Genomic DNA, 14,218 nt, shown 5'->3' with positions numbered 1-14,218 from the left:
ACCATCAAACTCAATCATCACCAATAGCTGATATTTCAAAGGATTTGTCACCTGAAGAAAAATGGAGAGTGCATGTGTATTTTTCAATCTACTCTACAACAACAACAACAAACCCAGTATATTCCCACCTACTGGGGTCTGGGGACGGTAAAATGTACACAGTCCATACCACTACCTCCGGGGAAGTAGAGAGGTTGTTTCCGATAGACCCCCAGCTATTTTTCAATCTACTCTACAATGAAGTTTTCAATTACGGTCAGTGGAACTCAACGGGTTTCTTCAAGAATATAGGGATCCTATGACGAATGGATCCTTTACCACCCATGTTATTCGTTTGGGTTAGAAAAGCACAAAGCTAAGTGATGGGTGAAACTGTGAGGGGAGGATATTTGAGTGGATTCACAGCAAGGAGTGAAAGATTACATAATGTTATCTCATTTATGGGATAGTTTTACCGGTGTCTCGTTTGCTACTCCTTTGCTCTTTGTGGATGATACACTTGTGTTGCAGTGACACAGAGATGAACCAGTCCCATCTAAGGAACAAATAGTTATGGTTTCAAGCAGTTTCAAGATTGAAGGATATATCAAAGAAATGCAGAGAGTATTATAAAGGAAAGAAGTTACTATGCAAAGGCACTTAACTGTGAGGTTGGTTCTCTTCCAATAATTTAGTTGGGTTTTCCATTTGAGTGCAACAAACAAGGGAAGTACAATGTGTGTGTTAGATACATAGGAGAAGAATATTATTGAACTGTTGTGTCTACACTATTAAACTGAGACCCTATTTATAGACACTACACTATAATCCTTTTCTAACTAGGACACTACATTGCAATCCTTTTCCAACTAGGACACTTAATTGCAATCCTCTCCAAGTAGAATTCTATATACTATCTTGTTCCTACTCTTATTCTAACACTCCCCTCAAACTGGTCCATACAAGTCATACGTACCTAGCTTTGTTACAAATGTAATTAATACGAGGACCGGTGAAAGACTTGGTAAAAATATTTACAAGTTGATCTCTTGACTTCACAAATTTTGTAACAATATGAACTGAATATCTTTTCTCTGACAAAATGACAATCAATTTCAATGTGCTTATCCCTCTCATGAAACACTGGATTTGATGCGATATGGAGAGACGCTTGTTTATCACACACAAATTCCATCTTTACTTCTCCAAATTTTAGTTTTTTCAACAATTGTTTGATCCAAACAAGCTCACAAGTTGCTACAATCATTGCTCGATATTATGTTTCTGCACTAGATCTAGCAACCGCAATTTGTTTCTTACTCTTCCAGGACACCAAATTATCACCAACACAATATCCGATGTAGAATGTCTATCACAATATTCGAACAACTGCATCCCAATGACCATCACAGGGGGAATCCATAAACTGACTTGTAACGCTAACAGGATAGGAAATATCAGTTCCGGTCATTGTGAGATAATTCAACTTACCAACCAGACACCTAAATCTTCCAAGATCACTGAGTGACTTCCGCTGTCCTGGAAGACTTTGGTATTTGGATCTATAAGAGTGCCAATGGGTCTACATCTCATCACTCCAGTCTCCTCAAGAATGTCTAATGCATATTTACGTTGAGAAATAACAATACCTGATCCGGACTGAGCAACCTTAATACCTAGAAAATACTTCAGCCTGTCGAGGTCTGTTGAAAGAGATATTGTTTCAAATTAGTGATACCATCTTGATCATTGCCGATAATAACAATATCGTCAACGTAAACCACCAAATAAATACAGAGATTTGGAGCAGAATGTTGATAAAACACAAAGGGACCTGCTTAACGAATCATGCCAAACTCATGAATTACTGTATCCAACCTATGCTCAAAGAGACTGTTTTATACCACAAAGTGACCAACACATTCGAGACACCAGGCCAGACTCCCCCAGAGCAACAAAACCAGGCGGTTGCTCCATATGAACTTCCTCTCAAAGGTTACCATAGAGAAAAGCATCCTTAATATCCAACTGAAAAGAGGCCAGTGTCGAACAACAATCATGGATAGGAAAAGTCGAACAAATGCCATTTTAGCCGGGGAAAAAGTATCGATCAAGCCCAAATATCAGAGTATATCCTTTGGCAACAACACGAGCCTTGAACCGATCAATTTGGCCGTTTGAACCAATTTTCACTGCATAAACCCAACAATAACCAACAGTCTATTTACCTGAAGGGAGAAGAACAAGCTCCCAAGTACCACTTGTAGCTAAAGAAGACAAATCGATAGTCATAGCTTACAGGACAAAGATGATACAAAAGCATAATAGGATAATGATAGACGATGATAACTTAAAAGGGTATAATGAGTGGTAGGATTACAAGTGGCCCGTATACTTTTCTGAAGTGCAATCGGAGAAGACAAGCTTGTTCTAGGTGCAGGGAACAGGTGCAGAACGGGTATCATCTGAGCCTTATGCTGTACGTGGCCGACAATGATAAGTCAAGAGTCGTGGCACCGTGGATGGAATTGTAGAAGATATTGTAGATTTCTCAAAAGTCAGTGCAGGCACTATGGATGAAGATGTAGAAGTAACGATAAGATCCTTAAAAGTCAATATAGGTAAGACCTCAGATATGTTAAGATGATCAGGATCAGAAGAAAATGTAAAGTAAGGCTGAAACTCAAAGAATGTGACATCAACTGAAATAAGGTACCAACGAAAATGAGATGAGTAGCAAAGGTACCCTTTTTGCACTCAAGAATAACTAGGGAACACAAATTTGAGAGCATGAAGGGTTAATTTATCTTCCCTAGGGTGGTGAATTTATGAACAAAACATGTACTCCCAAAGACACGAGGGGGAAGAGAGTATAGAGGTGACTGAGCAGACAATACTAAGGAACTTGATTTTGAATGGAAGATGAGGGCATTTGATTAATTAAATAAAATAACAAGATGAGAGAACTACATTACCCCAAGAACACAGCGGAACATCGGATTGAATAATAAGCGTGTGAGCCGTCTCGATAAGGTGCCTATTCTTCCTCTCTGCTACTCAACACTGTTCAGGGGTGTACAGACGAGAAATCTGATAAATAATTCCTTGATGAGTCATTGATGCTTGAAATTGGGAGAACATATATTCTAAGGCGTTATCGCTACGAAAGGTACGAATAGAGACACCAAATTGATTTTGAATCTTAGCACAATAACTCCTGAATATAGGAAACAATTCAGAGCGTTCATTAAGAAAAATCCAAATACATCTTGAACAATTATCAATGAAGCTAACAAAATAACAAAACCATAAGGCTAAATTGATTTTACTAGGACACCAAATATCAGAGTGAACTAACAAAAAAATAGAGACTGTATGACTCTCAGCACTACGTTGAAAGGTAGTTTGAGTGTGTTTCCCAAGTTGACACGAATCACAATCTAGTGTGGATAGACTGGACAAATTAGGTACCATCTTTTGTAGCATGAACAAACCAAAATGTCACAAACATTTGTGAATTACACCCGGGGATCTGTAACTAGGCATGCTATAGAAGAACTATGAGAGGTAAGGTAGTAGAGGCCTTGTGATTCATATCATACACCAATTGTTTTTCCACTACTATGATCATGCATGACAAAGGAGTCCTCAAGAAATAGTATGCCGCAATTTAGGGCACAAGTCAAATGACTGACTGATGCAAGACAAAAAGGACAATCACGAACATCAAGAACAGAAATCTAAAGTGACAAGAGGATAAGGGATTAACTTGTCCAACTCCTTTTGCTTTGGGTTGGTTACAATTGGGTAACGTGATAGCCGAAAGAGTATGAATAAACAATATATGAAAAAAGTCACTTTATTACCATAAATATGATTAGAAGCACCAGAGTCCACAACCCATGATCCAAAGGTAGGAGACTATGCAGTTGGGCTACTGATATAGATATCTGCTTACTTGCTCGAAACTGAAGATACTCATTATGTTCTTCTTCAGGTAAATAAACCCATTGATTACCTGTGGAGTTAGACCAAGCAACATGAATATTTTTAGGTGGTCGACAATGCAAAGAATAACATATTTCAAGAGTGTGTCAAAGCCTATTACAATAATTACCCTTGGGCCAAGAGCAACATATGTCAAGAGTGTGTTCAACCCTATAACAATAACTAAACCTAGGGTGAGATCTTCCAAAACGACCTCCCCCTCGATGATTCTTCATAGATTGTGACGTTTGATTATCTGATCTCTTCATTAAGGGTTCAGACTTGATCATTGGACTAAATCGAAATCAATGATGAACATTTGCAGAAATTGTACTGAACCACAAAAAAAACGAAAGGGGTCTGAAAAATCTCATCAGAATAGATTTAACTGCTGAACAGTGGTCAAAATCCGAGAAAAATTATATGGGTAGGGTCGGAATGATTGTACGGTCCTACTAGAAAAGAGAAATTGCTGGAAAAATGGTCGGAAAGTGTCTCATGTACAAGAAATTGACGCACAGTGACTAGTGACTATTGCTACTGACTTTCTCACCAACACTCTGATACCATGTACACTAATCCTTTTCCAACTAAGACACTACATAGCAATCCTTTCCCAACTAGGACACTACACTGCAATCCTTTTCCAAGTAGGATTCTATATATTATTCCTGTTCTTACTCCTACTCTAACAGTGTGCATATGAAACCTAGCAATCGAGAAGGTCAAAGGAGGATTGCTAGATGATAAAAGAGAGGTTTGTCAAATACAAGAAAAGAGCACGTCGTATACATTCTGGACATACTACTTGTTACTACAAATACATACCAGTCACAGAGGCACAAAGAATGGAGAAGCTATTAAGAAACTTCCAATGGACATGTTGGACGTGAAAAAGTACCTTCTTGTTATCTACATCCCTCCGAAGATAGAGTAAGGAGAATTTCACATAGAACTAGCTTATTGCATTCTAAGTGTAAAAAGATCACCCAAGTAATTTTAATCACCACAGATCTTAATGATTAATGATTGGGAAATTGCATTCTTAGTTTGAAGTTGCACCACACTTCTAAGGGCTATCATCGCGGATATCAGGAGTGCTCATGACTATCTGTTTTAGAAGGCAGTGTAATGATTGGGAAATTGACAGTTACACATGCTTCAACTCCACAACAACATCCACCTTTTTGCTCCAAACCCAACCATTTCAACTGAGATTTACATCCCAAAAGAGTCTTCTCCATAAAATTATGTTGTTCTAACAAACCAGATCATGCAACCACTACTGGGTGATGCTAGAGAGTATACTAAAAAGTGAGAATAATTCCACAAAAATATGAATGTTAAAGCAGGAAATTGAGCCAAAATCATTTTTAGGATGAAAAATTGGTGCACTTGACCCTTCGCATGATGTCTCCTATCCATTTTCATATCTCAATCCAACAGACAGTTGCAGTTGCCCAAGTTTGCTAATAACAAGGAGGCAAAGTTATGGGATCTAAGTTTCGGTAAGAAATTACCTTTATCATATCAAGAAAATATTTATCTCCGCCAAAATGAGAGAAGAACCAAACTGAAGGCAGGTTGTGATTTAACTAGAAGACAAACTTAGAACACAAAATGTGAGAATCTGCAATGAGCTTTTTCTGCTGGGAACTCAATTATGGTTACAAGAAGGTAAATCAGTAAGATAAAGAGGAACGTCAAATCCTCCACAATCCATGATCTGGAGGATTTATGTCAGTGTGAAAAAGAATAGCCAAAAGAACGCAGTTATAACCATGAGCTAATGGCTAATGCAACTCACGCACACCACTTAATGTTTTGCTTCTAGGTCGAAAAAGGAAAAACTTTTGGTGGTGCAAGCTGCATTAGCTGACCACCTAAGTCAATGTCGCAAGTAAGTTTTCTCTTCCACATGAACATTGTGTAGATAGAATTCCAGCGTTGAAATAAACAGGTATAAGATAGGATTAGCAGACATTAGTATTGATGAGGAAGTCACATTGTCTCTTGGTTCTCTCAGGTTTTTTCTACTTTAAGATTGCCTCACTTAATTAGGAGTGTCTCTGAGAGACAGTCCTACATCTACTGCTTTTGGGTTTCTGTCCTTTCTTAACTTCCTGTAAGCTTCATCTCCCGTCTCTAATAAGTGATAACATAAATTCCATCCACCAGCAAATCATTAAATTATATCTGATAAGAATACTTAATGAACACCACTGAATATTTCTTTATCGAATTGCAAGAGGTGTTGTAGTATATTATGGAGAAATCTCAGCTGTGAATGAGGTGATACTAACGAAATCGATTTAAAACAAATGACGCATTTATTTTTGAAACACATGCTAGCAGTTCACATGCACTAATCTTAATATCGGGCTACAGTCTTCTAAACGATATCTCTTACCAGCATGTCGTTTAGATCAGTTGCCTTCCTATACTACTTTGTTCAGGAATTAGGCACGAAGGCTTGAGAGTTGGAAGATTTATGATGTTTGATCTTTTGCCTTCCCTGTTCTACATTAGAAGGAAGCTCCAACTTCTTCTTCAATCAAATTTCTGGCTTTATTTCATTATTTATTTATTTTATTTTATAAGAAACAAAAACCAAGGTTCTTAAACAAAAACCAAGGTTCTTGCTTTATCATAACAAGAATCCAATTTTGGTTGTCACAACCCACAGCAGGAAGGATTCCAAGAGGAAAATTGAAGTAGCATATCAAAGATAATTGCCTCAAAACATTAACATTTCCTTGTTATTATACGCCAAAAAGAAAGGGAAAAGAGATGCAAGAAAAAGAGATATACGTACTTTTAACATCCAACACTAACAACTACTGCTAATTTGCAATAGTTAAATCTTGCTGCCAAAGCATTTTTTCCATCAATTAAAGAATTTATTTGCAGCGGAATTTATGATATGAAATCATAGAGACAGACATGTATAAGCAGACCTATAGAGAAGTAAAGAAATTGAGTAGAAAAATATTAAATGTTACGTCATACTTATTTTAACGTGCTGAGAAAACACATGGCTAAATAAGAGACATTTGGCATTTAACAGAAGGGAAACGTATCCATATAGCACACACCATACTTGAACCAAGATTATAACCAGTACAAGTAAATAAAGGAATTGAGAATTCATCACCTTATACAACTCAACTCACCAGTTCCAGTTGTTCCTGTAGACGCTTAAGGACACGCTTGATTACAGATATAACTGCTACTTCACGAATCTGATCCCAGTAGGTTGACCCAATTTTAGGGGAATTACCAGGGTAAATCTCTGACAACATAACTTGAGCCTGCATGCACAAAAGCTGAATTATAACCACAACAGAATAAGCTCTTAATTTCAACTAGGAACAGGAATATGGAAAGCATGGGAAAATGATTTTTTATTCATTTTAAGTCGACATCCAGGTCTCCAGTTGGCGCAGAAGACTTTATGCACGAGTCTTAACAATTCCACACAGATCTAGTTTATTGCATTCTTAGTTTAAAAAGATCATCCAAGTAATCGTAGTCAGAAGGAATCCTAATGAATGGGAAATTGCATTTTTAGTCTGAAGATGCACCACTTCTAAGGGCTACCATTAGACCCTCAGCTTGATGGTTCGGATGGCTCGGGCATGGCTAGGGATTTACACGATGAACCTAGTCATGACCCAACGACTTCGGTTAAGATCAAATTTACTTGAGGCCAGTCTGCCATCATGGGCATGGCACGTGTCGGCAGGGCATGGCAAGACCTTGGCAGTGGCATGACTAAGGCATGCAAGGCGTGGCTAAGGCATGACAAGGGCTGGGCAAGCTAAGGCAGATCATGGCAAAGGTAGATCAAGGCTAAGGCAAGTCGTGTCGTGATGACGTGGCTAAGGCAAGCAATCTGAATTGACATGGCAAGACAAGGTAGCTTGGGTGCTGACAATGTAGTGGCATGGGTGCGTGCACAAACGCCCAGGGCCATGCAGCGAAATTGGCACAAGTGTTGCCAAGAGTGTGCTGGCACTGAGCGTGTGCCTTGCCCATACTGGCAGTTGGGCAGTTACAACCGACTTGGACATGTGGTAGACTTTGTTGCTGTTGTATTTGAATTTAAATTATGTCTATCAGTTGGGCATCTCAACTGGTTGTAGATAAACTCATGTGCTTTGCAGATGATAGGCATGTGGGCTATAAATAAGCAAAGGCAGGCAGTAACAAGCCAATTTGTCTGTTTTGGCTAAATTTTGTAAAGGTTGTTTTGTGTGTTTTCTTTGTGGAACGAGTTTAATACATAATTGGGAAGCAATTCCTCTATATGCTTGTATCTGTTTCATTTCGTGAGCCTAGGCAAACTACGTGTTGAGGGAAAAAGTAAGGGTTGAAGCCAAAGTATGTGGCTACCGTGTGGTGTCTAACCAAAAAAGGTTGACGCCATAACAGCTGCCATAATAGATATTCCATTACTGGTCTATCTCATTTAGAAGGAAATGAATGATTCAGAAATTGATTATTGCTTACAGATGCTTCAACTCCTCAAGAACACAAACACACACACACACACACTCTTTTTGGCCCCAAAACCGACCACTCCAACTGCGATTTACAACCCAGAGGAGTGTTCTCCATGAAAAGATGTTATTCCAAATCAGTTTTTGAGATGAAATGGCTTTGGAGGTTTGCTGCTGAAGAAAACCTTTTGTGGAAGGCAGTAATCAGATCAAAATTCGGAAGAGGGTAAGCTACCAATTCCGTGAATATTCCTGCTTTGAAGACAGAGTTAAATCCATTCATGATGTAAAATGGAATTTTTTTTTTGGTGCAAGGAGAACTGTATATAGGAAATAGATGAATTTGTAGATTTCTTAGGAGCCTTATAAATCTAGACTCTAATTTCCCTTTTGTAACAACTTTTGGAGGTGGCCAGCATCCCTTAATGCTGAGGAATACAACAGTACTAATTTCAAAAAAAAAAACGTAAATATTTCTTATGGTTGTAGTGTGTGGAGGTCCATCCGAAATCTGGCCAAAAATGATAAGTCAGTCAAGGTTTAAAAGGGGGAAATGGTATGAAGGTCTCCGTTTGAAAGTATAGGTGGATTGGGTAAGGCATTCTACAACAAACCTTCCCTGACACTTATAACGTATGCCACCTACAGGAGACAACAGTGGCTGAAGTATGGTCTGAACAGGGCTGGAACGCAAATTTTAGGAGGCATCTAAATGACTGGGAACTGGAAAGGATGATGGAGTTCTGCAGCACATTACCTCAGTATAAGGGCATTAAGAGAAATGTGGATTGCATGGTACGGAAAGGAAATACACATGGAATATATAAGGTGAATGAGGCATATAAGGAATTGAACATAGTCAATGACCAATGGGCTGATGTTGGCCATGGAAAATGATCTGGAAGGTGAAGAGTCCATATAAAGTTGCCTGCTTCACTTGGCTTGTGGCCAAAGAAGCTGTATTGACACGAGAAAATCTGAAAAGCAGGGGATACCAACTATGCTCCAGATGTTTTCTGTATGGGGAACAGAGAGAGATAAGCAACCATCTCTTTCTACATTGCAAATGGACAGATCAGATTTGGAAAATCTTCATTAGCTTAAGGGGAATCAAGTGGGTAATGCCAGCAAGCGCAAAGGAGATATTAGCCAGTTGCGACAGAGAAGGAAATTTGTTCAATCAGGAGAGATGGAGGAATGTCCCTAAATGCATCTGGTGGACAATATGGCAAGAGAGGAATCAGAGGCGTTTAGAGGACAAGCACAGCAATATTCAGAAGCTGATGATGAACCGCCTAGTCCTTTCTATTTTTGGTGCAAACAGGAATGTTTAGAAGAAACAGAAGATATGTTTGAGGTTTTAGACATCATGTAAGAAGAACATAGAAAGGTTCCAATTTGTAATTGTCTATTTTGGGGGACTATAGAGTTGGTATAGTATTACCAGTTAATTTATAGAAGGTTATGTTTCTCAAAAAAAAAAAAGGTTACTCTAACATCATTACTCCCCACTCCACTCCACTCCCCGCCCCTCTTCTCTTTATCTGAGCTTGGAAGACTATTTGGAAGGGCAAAGCACCTTACAAGGTCAAATGTTTTATTCGGATAATGACAAATGGCAAATGCCTCACCCTTGACAACTTATGAGGGAGAGAGCCTCCATCTTTGCATAGATGCATTTTTGTGAGGAAGTAGCAGAAGAGATCAACCATCTCTTCGTTCATTGAAAATTTCTAGTTAACTGTAGAATTTGGTATTCAACATTTTGGGTCTTTGTTGTATACCTAGATCTTTCTCGGAGTTTCAGCTTGCATGACAAAGAAATGGAATAACTAAAGCACTCCTTCCTACCTGGTACACCATTCCTGGAGCCATATGTAGGGTTAATTAGAAAGAAAGGAACACTAGCATTTTCGAAGACAAGAATGATAATGTACTGCAACTCAACACAAGTGTATATTCTGCTTCAATTTTTGGTGCAACATGGCAATGGCAAATGTTGTTACAGGTGGAAGCCCTGCTTGACTTTCTGATTTGATTACATTCTCTGTAATAACTCATACATTTTGGATATACACTACTTCCAGCTTTTCAGTGACACACATCAATAAAATTAAACTTATCAAACGGAATCGACCGAGTAAGGTCGAATATTTCCAGTCCAAGGCGATAAGAAAAAAGCATGTTGAAGTTGGTGAAACTTTATCAAGGAGAAATTGGCTGTGGAATTTACTTACAGACCCTTCATGAAATTAGAACTTGCTCACATCCTGGCTGCAAGAGCAGCAAGTTACTTGTTTCCAAGTAATCCAAAAAAACTTGGTAGATACGACATTTAACTTGAGGAGTACTGAGAACTTTTTAAAGAAATCCATTAAGGGCGAATAAACTCCTGGTAATAAAACTAAAGCCTGATATTCTGGCCTGATAGTCCTGTAATAACAAATTTTATAAACTTCTGTCATATGTATTATCGGCATTGTGGTAATCAAATTTATGAACTTTTACGCATCAATAGGTAGAGAGTCACTTCTCCTAAATTAGTTTGTTGTTGGAAATGGGGGTTGGTTCTCATAAAAGTTTCTCTATGGAAAAGCTCAAACTCTAGGATCATTCCAAAACCATGTGAGCCATCTGAAAGTATTTTCCATTGCCTAGTGAAGTGAATAGTCATCCAAAAGCCAAAGTCCAACATAGGCAGGTCTTACGGACCCAAAAGTTTCAATTTCAAGGAGTAGATCTGCAGCATCTTATGATACATCAACTGCTTCGACAACATTGATTTGCTTGCACAGGTTTGGCAGTGACGTGTAGGGGATCTACCTACCACTTATTTGGGTTTACCCCTGGGGGGCCTCAAATAAAGACATTAATGTATGGAATCCAATTCTTGAGGGGGTAGAGAAGAGGCTTGCTGGTTGGCAAAAAAGATACTTGTCCAAAGGAAAGAAAGAAGTGCTTATCAAGAGCACATTATCGAGCATCCCCACATACCTTATGTCTTTGTTTCATGCTCCTACCAGCATTACAGGAAAATTGGAAAGGCTCCAAAGAAAGGTTCCTTGGGATTCAGCAAATGGGACAAGAAAAATTCATTTGGTCCGATGGGAGAAAGTGTCTACTACTAAAAATTGGGGAGGGTTGGTACTCAAATATTTGAGGGTATTTAATAGAGCTTTGCTGGAAATGGTTGTGGAGACTCGAGGTAGGGGTACATTCTTTATGGAGAGGGGTGATAGTAGAAAAATATGGGCTGATGGAAGGGGGGTGGAGAACTAATGGTATCATTATGCCATTTGGGTGTGGAGTGTGGAGGAATATCATGAAGGGATGGGTTGATTTTGAGGTTAACATCTCATCCAGGGCAGGGGACGGGAGGAGAGTTTTTGGAAAAACAAATAGTGTGGAGATGTGATACTAAAAGATGAGTTCCCGAGCTTTTATAGTTTTTCTTGTCAGAGGAAGGCGGTAGTCCGTCATATTAGGGGGTTACAAGGGGAAGAATCGTTTTGGGATTTGAGATTTAGGAGGAATCTTCAAAGACTGGGAGGATAATGAGTTTCATAGGTTACTAGCTCTACTTCATCAGCATCGCGAGCCAATTGATAGACCCGATACTCTGAAATGGAAGTTGGGCAATAATTGGGTTTTTTCTGTCAAGTCCTTCTATGAGAAGCTTTTGGTGAGAGAGGTGAGGCTTTCCCCGTAAAGTCGATTTGGGTTCCTAAGGTGCCAAGAAAGGTGTGCTTTTTCTCATGGTTAGCTGCTAGAGGAATGATTTTGATGGCGGAAAACCTTAGGAAAAGAAAGTTCATATGCATTAGCCGGTATTTCTTATGCAAGGAGACGGGTGAAGATGTTGATCATCTTCTACTACATTGCAACCTAACTTCGAGACTGTCGTGGCATATGGTTAGCTGGTTTGGTATGTCTTGGGTGATGCCTAGATCTGTGAAGGATACGTTGTCTTGCTGGAAATCTGGAAAAAGCAGGAGAAAGTGCAGAGTTTGGAATGTTGTCCCTTTAGCTTTGATGTGGATCGTTAGGAGTGAGAAAAAAATAGGAGGGCCTTTGAAGGGATAGAAATGACTTTTGGGTAGTTGAGGTCCTGAGGAGTAGCCTCCGGTCCTTTATCTATTTTTGGTACACCCATATAGTGCCAAGTTGTATAGAGGAGTGGGTGTCTTTTGTAGAGAACCATGTCGTGCTGTAGGTTCTTTACTTTTTGGAATACTTCTTGTATACAGCCGATTTTGTCCCTGTGATTAATGAAACTATTTACCTGATCAAAAAAAAAGGCCAACAAGAGAGACACGATTTCTTTTTGTTGAACCTTAATCAAGAACTTGTAGAAGCAAAACTGTTTTTCTTTTCACATGTACCAATCAAGAATAAACTGAACGCAAATAGATCAAGCTATTTAAAGTTAAATAGACAATCAAGCCCACTATATGCAACAAACAGTTAAATCAAACTACTCCATGTCAAGACAAAGGATCACCAGACATGAGTCATTGGTGAATCGGGTTACGTTCACTAGGAAAGACACTCCACGATCACCATGATATTCATGGAAGCCAATCCCATCCAAGAAATCAAGAAACAGCAAAAACATAGAAATGATGACCGATCTAGAATAAAAGCAATCGTAGAACTGCAACAAATTAAACTATGCAATTCCAAGCACAGTTGTGGTACATACCTGGCTTAACAACTTCCAGGATATGTTTGAAGATTTTGCCAAAGTTGCAGCTATATCAATGCACAGGAGAATCTTAAAAGAAAAGACAAACTTGTCAGCATAAAATTTCATCCATGAAAAATGAATAGGCATGTTGACATGCATAGAAACATGAAAATGGGGAAAAGAGACAGAAGATGAATAGGGTGTCTTACAGCTGGTAGAGGACCTAGCTGAGCACGTAAAGAAGAGAAATCCAATTCTTGGACCGGAGAAGTTCCATCAGCAGCCCGGCAAACAGCATCTTCAACCTGACAAAAGATAATGACAAATATATTTTAAAAATGTCTACACGCTGAAAGTTGCCTTCACTATGCATAAAATAAGTTCCCTTAGTTGACAACCATCCTCATTCAACAAACACACAAACACCATGCAGCAAAATTAAATAGGATTATCTGAGAGGATTGCGTCAAGACAAATATATCTGCAATAGACGATAAAATAGAAATTCGTGATATTGTAAAAAATCCTTATTAAATTGATATTTATCCGTATCGGTCAGTAAGTCCTGACTGTGAGTCTCACCGCTACCCACTATCAAAAAGAATTTCCACAAGCATGGCCCATTAAAAAAAATTAGATTGCATGTAAGGCAGCCTGTTGAAAGAACTGATTAAATAAACAAAATTGTGTTCTCTCTAACAATTTAAACTTTTAGACAAAGATGATTAAACATTTCAACACCCATCACCCGTTATCCAAGTTGAAAAGAATAGTCAATCCCTTTAACTCTAAACTTCAGGAACTTACAAGATGTTCACCACATGAAGAGCATATCATATCAAGAATCCTAAGCTCACAAAACTGAAGTCTAATAATCCATGCAAACAAACGGAGCAGCTCGGTGCACTAAAGCTCCCGCTATGCACGTAGTCCGAGGAAGGGCCGAACCACAAGAGTCTATTGAACGCAGTTCTGAAATGACTAAAAGCATCACTTCCGGGATTCATATCAGATCGAACATGAAATCCAACATGGAAACTTATAATACTTGTACACTGTTGTT

General features: G+C 38.8%; 1 protein-coding gene across 8 annotated transcripts in view; it reads right to left on the bottom strand.

Moving 5' to 3' along the window:
- LOC107839091 (protein DDB_G0276689) overlaps positions 1 to 14,218 on the bottom strand; it is a 105,309-nt gene that overhangs the window by 59,592 nt on the left and 31,499 nt on the right. For all 8 annotated transcript variants that reach the window (XR_007044141.1, XR_007044142.1, XM_047395808.1 and 5 more), the window contains 3 exons: positions 13,365 to 13,460; positions 13,171 to 13,242; positions 7,140 to 7,277 (listed from right to left, as the gene is read on the bottom strand). Coding sequence is in view for 6 of the 8 variants with exons in the window: in XM_047395808.1 (XP_047251764.1) it covers positions 7,140 to 7,277; positions 13,171 to 13,242; positions 13,365 to 13,460 (306 nt within the window). In the remaining 2 variants the exon portion in view is untranslated. The remainder of the gene's footprint in view (positions 1 to 7,139; positions 7,278 to 13,170; positions 13,243 to 13,364; positions 13,461 to 14,218) is intronic.

The sequence above is a fragment of the Capsicum annuum genome, chromosome 8 (genome assembly GCF_002878395.1).
Source record: "Capsicum annuum cultivar UCD-10X-F1 chromosome 8, UCD10Xv1.1, whole genome shotgun sequence".
Lineage (NCBI taxonomy): Eukaryota > Viridiplantae > Streptophyta > Magnoliopsida > Solanales > Solanaceae > Capsicum > Capsicum annuum.
This window is presented reverse-complemented; position numbering and strand designations above follow the sequence as displayed.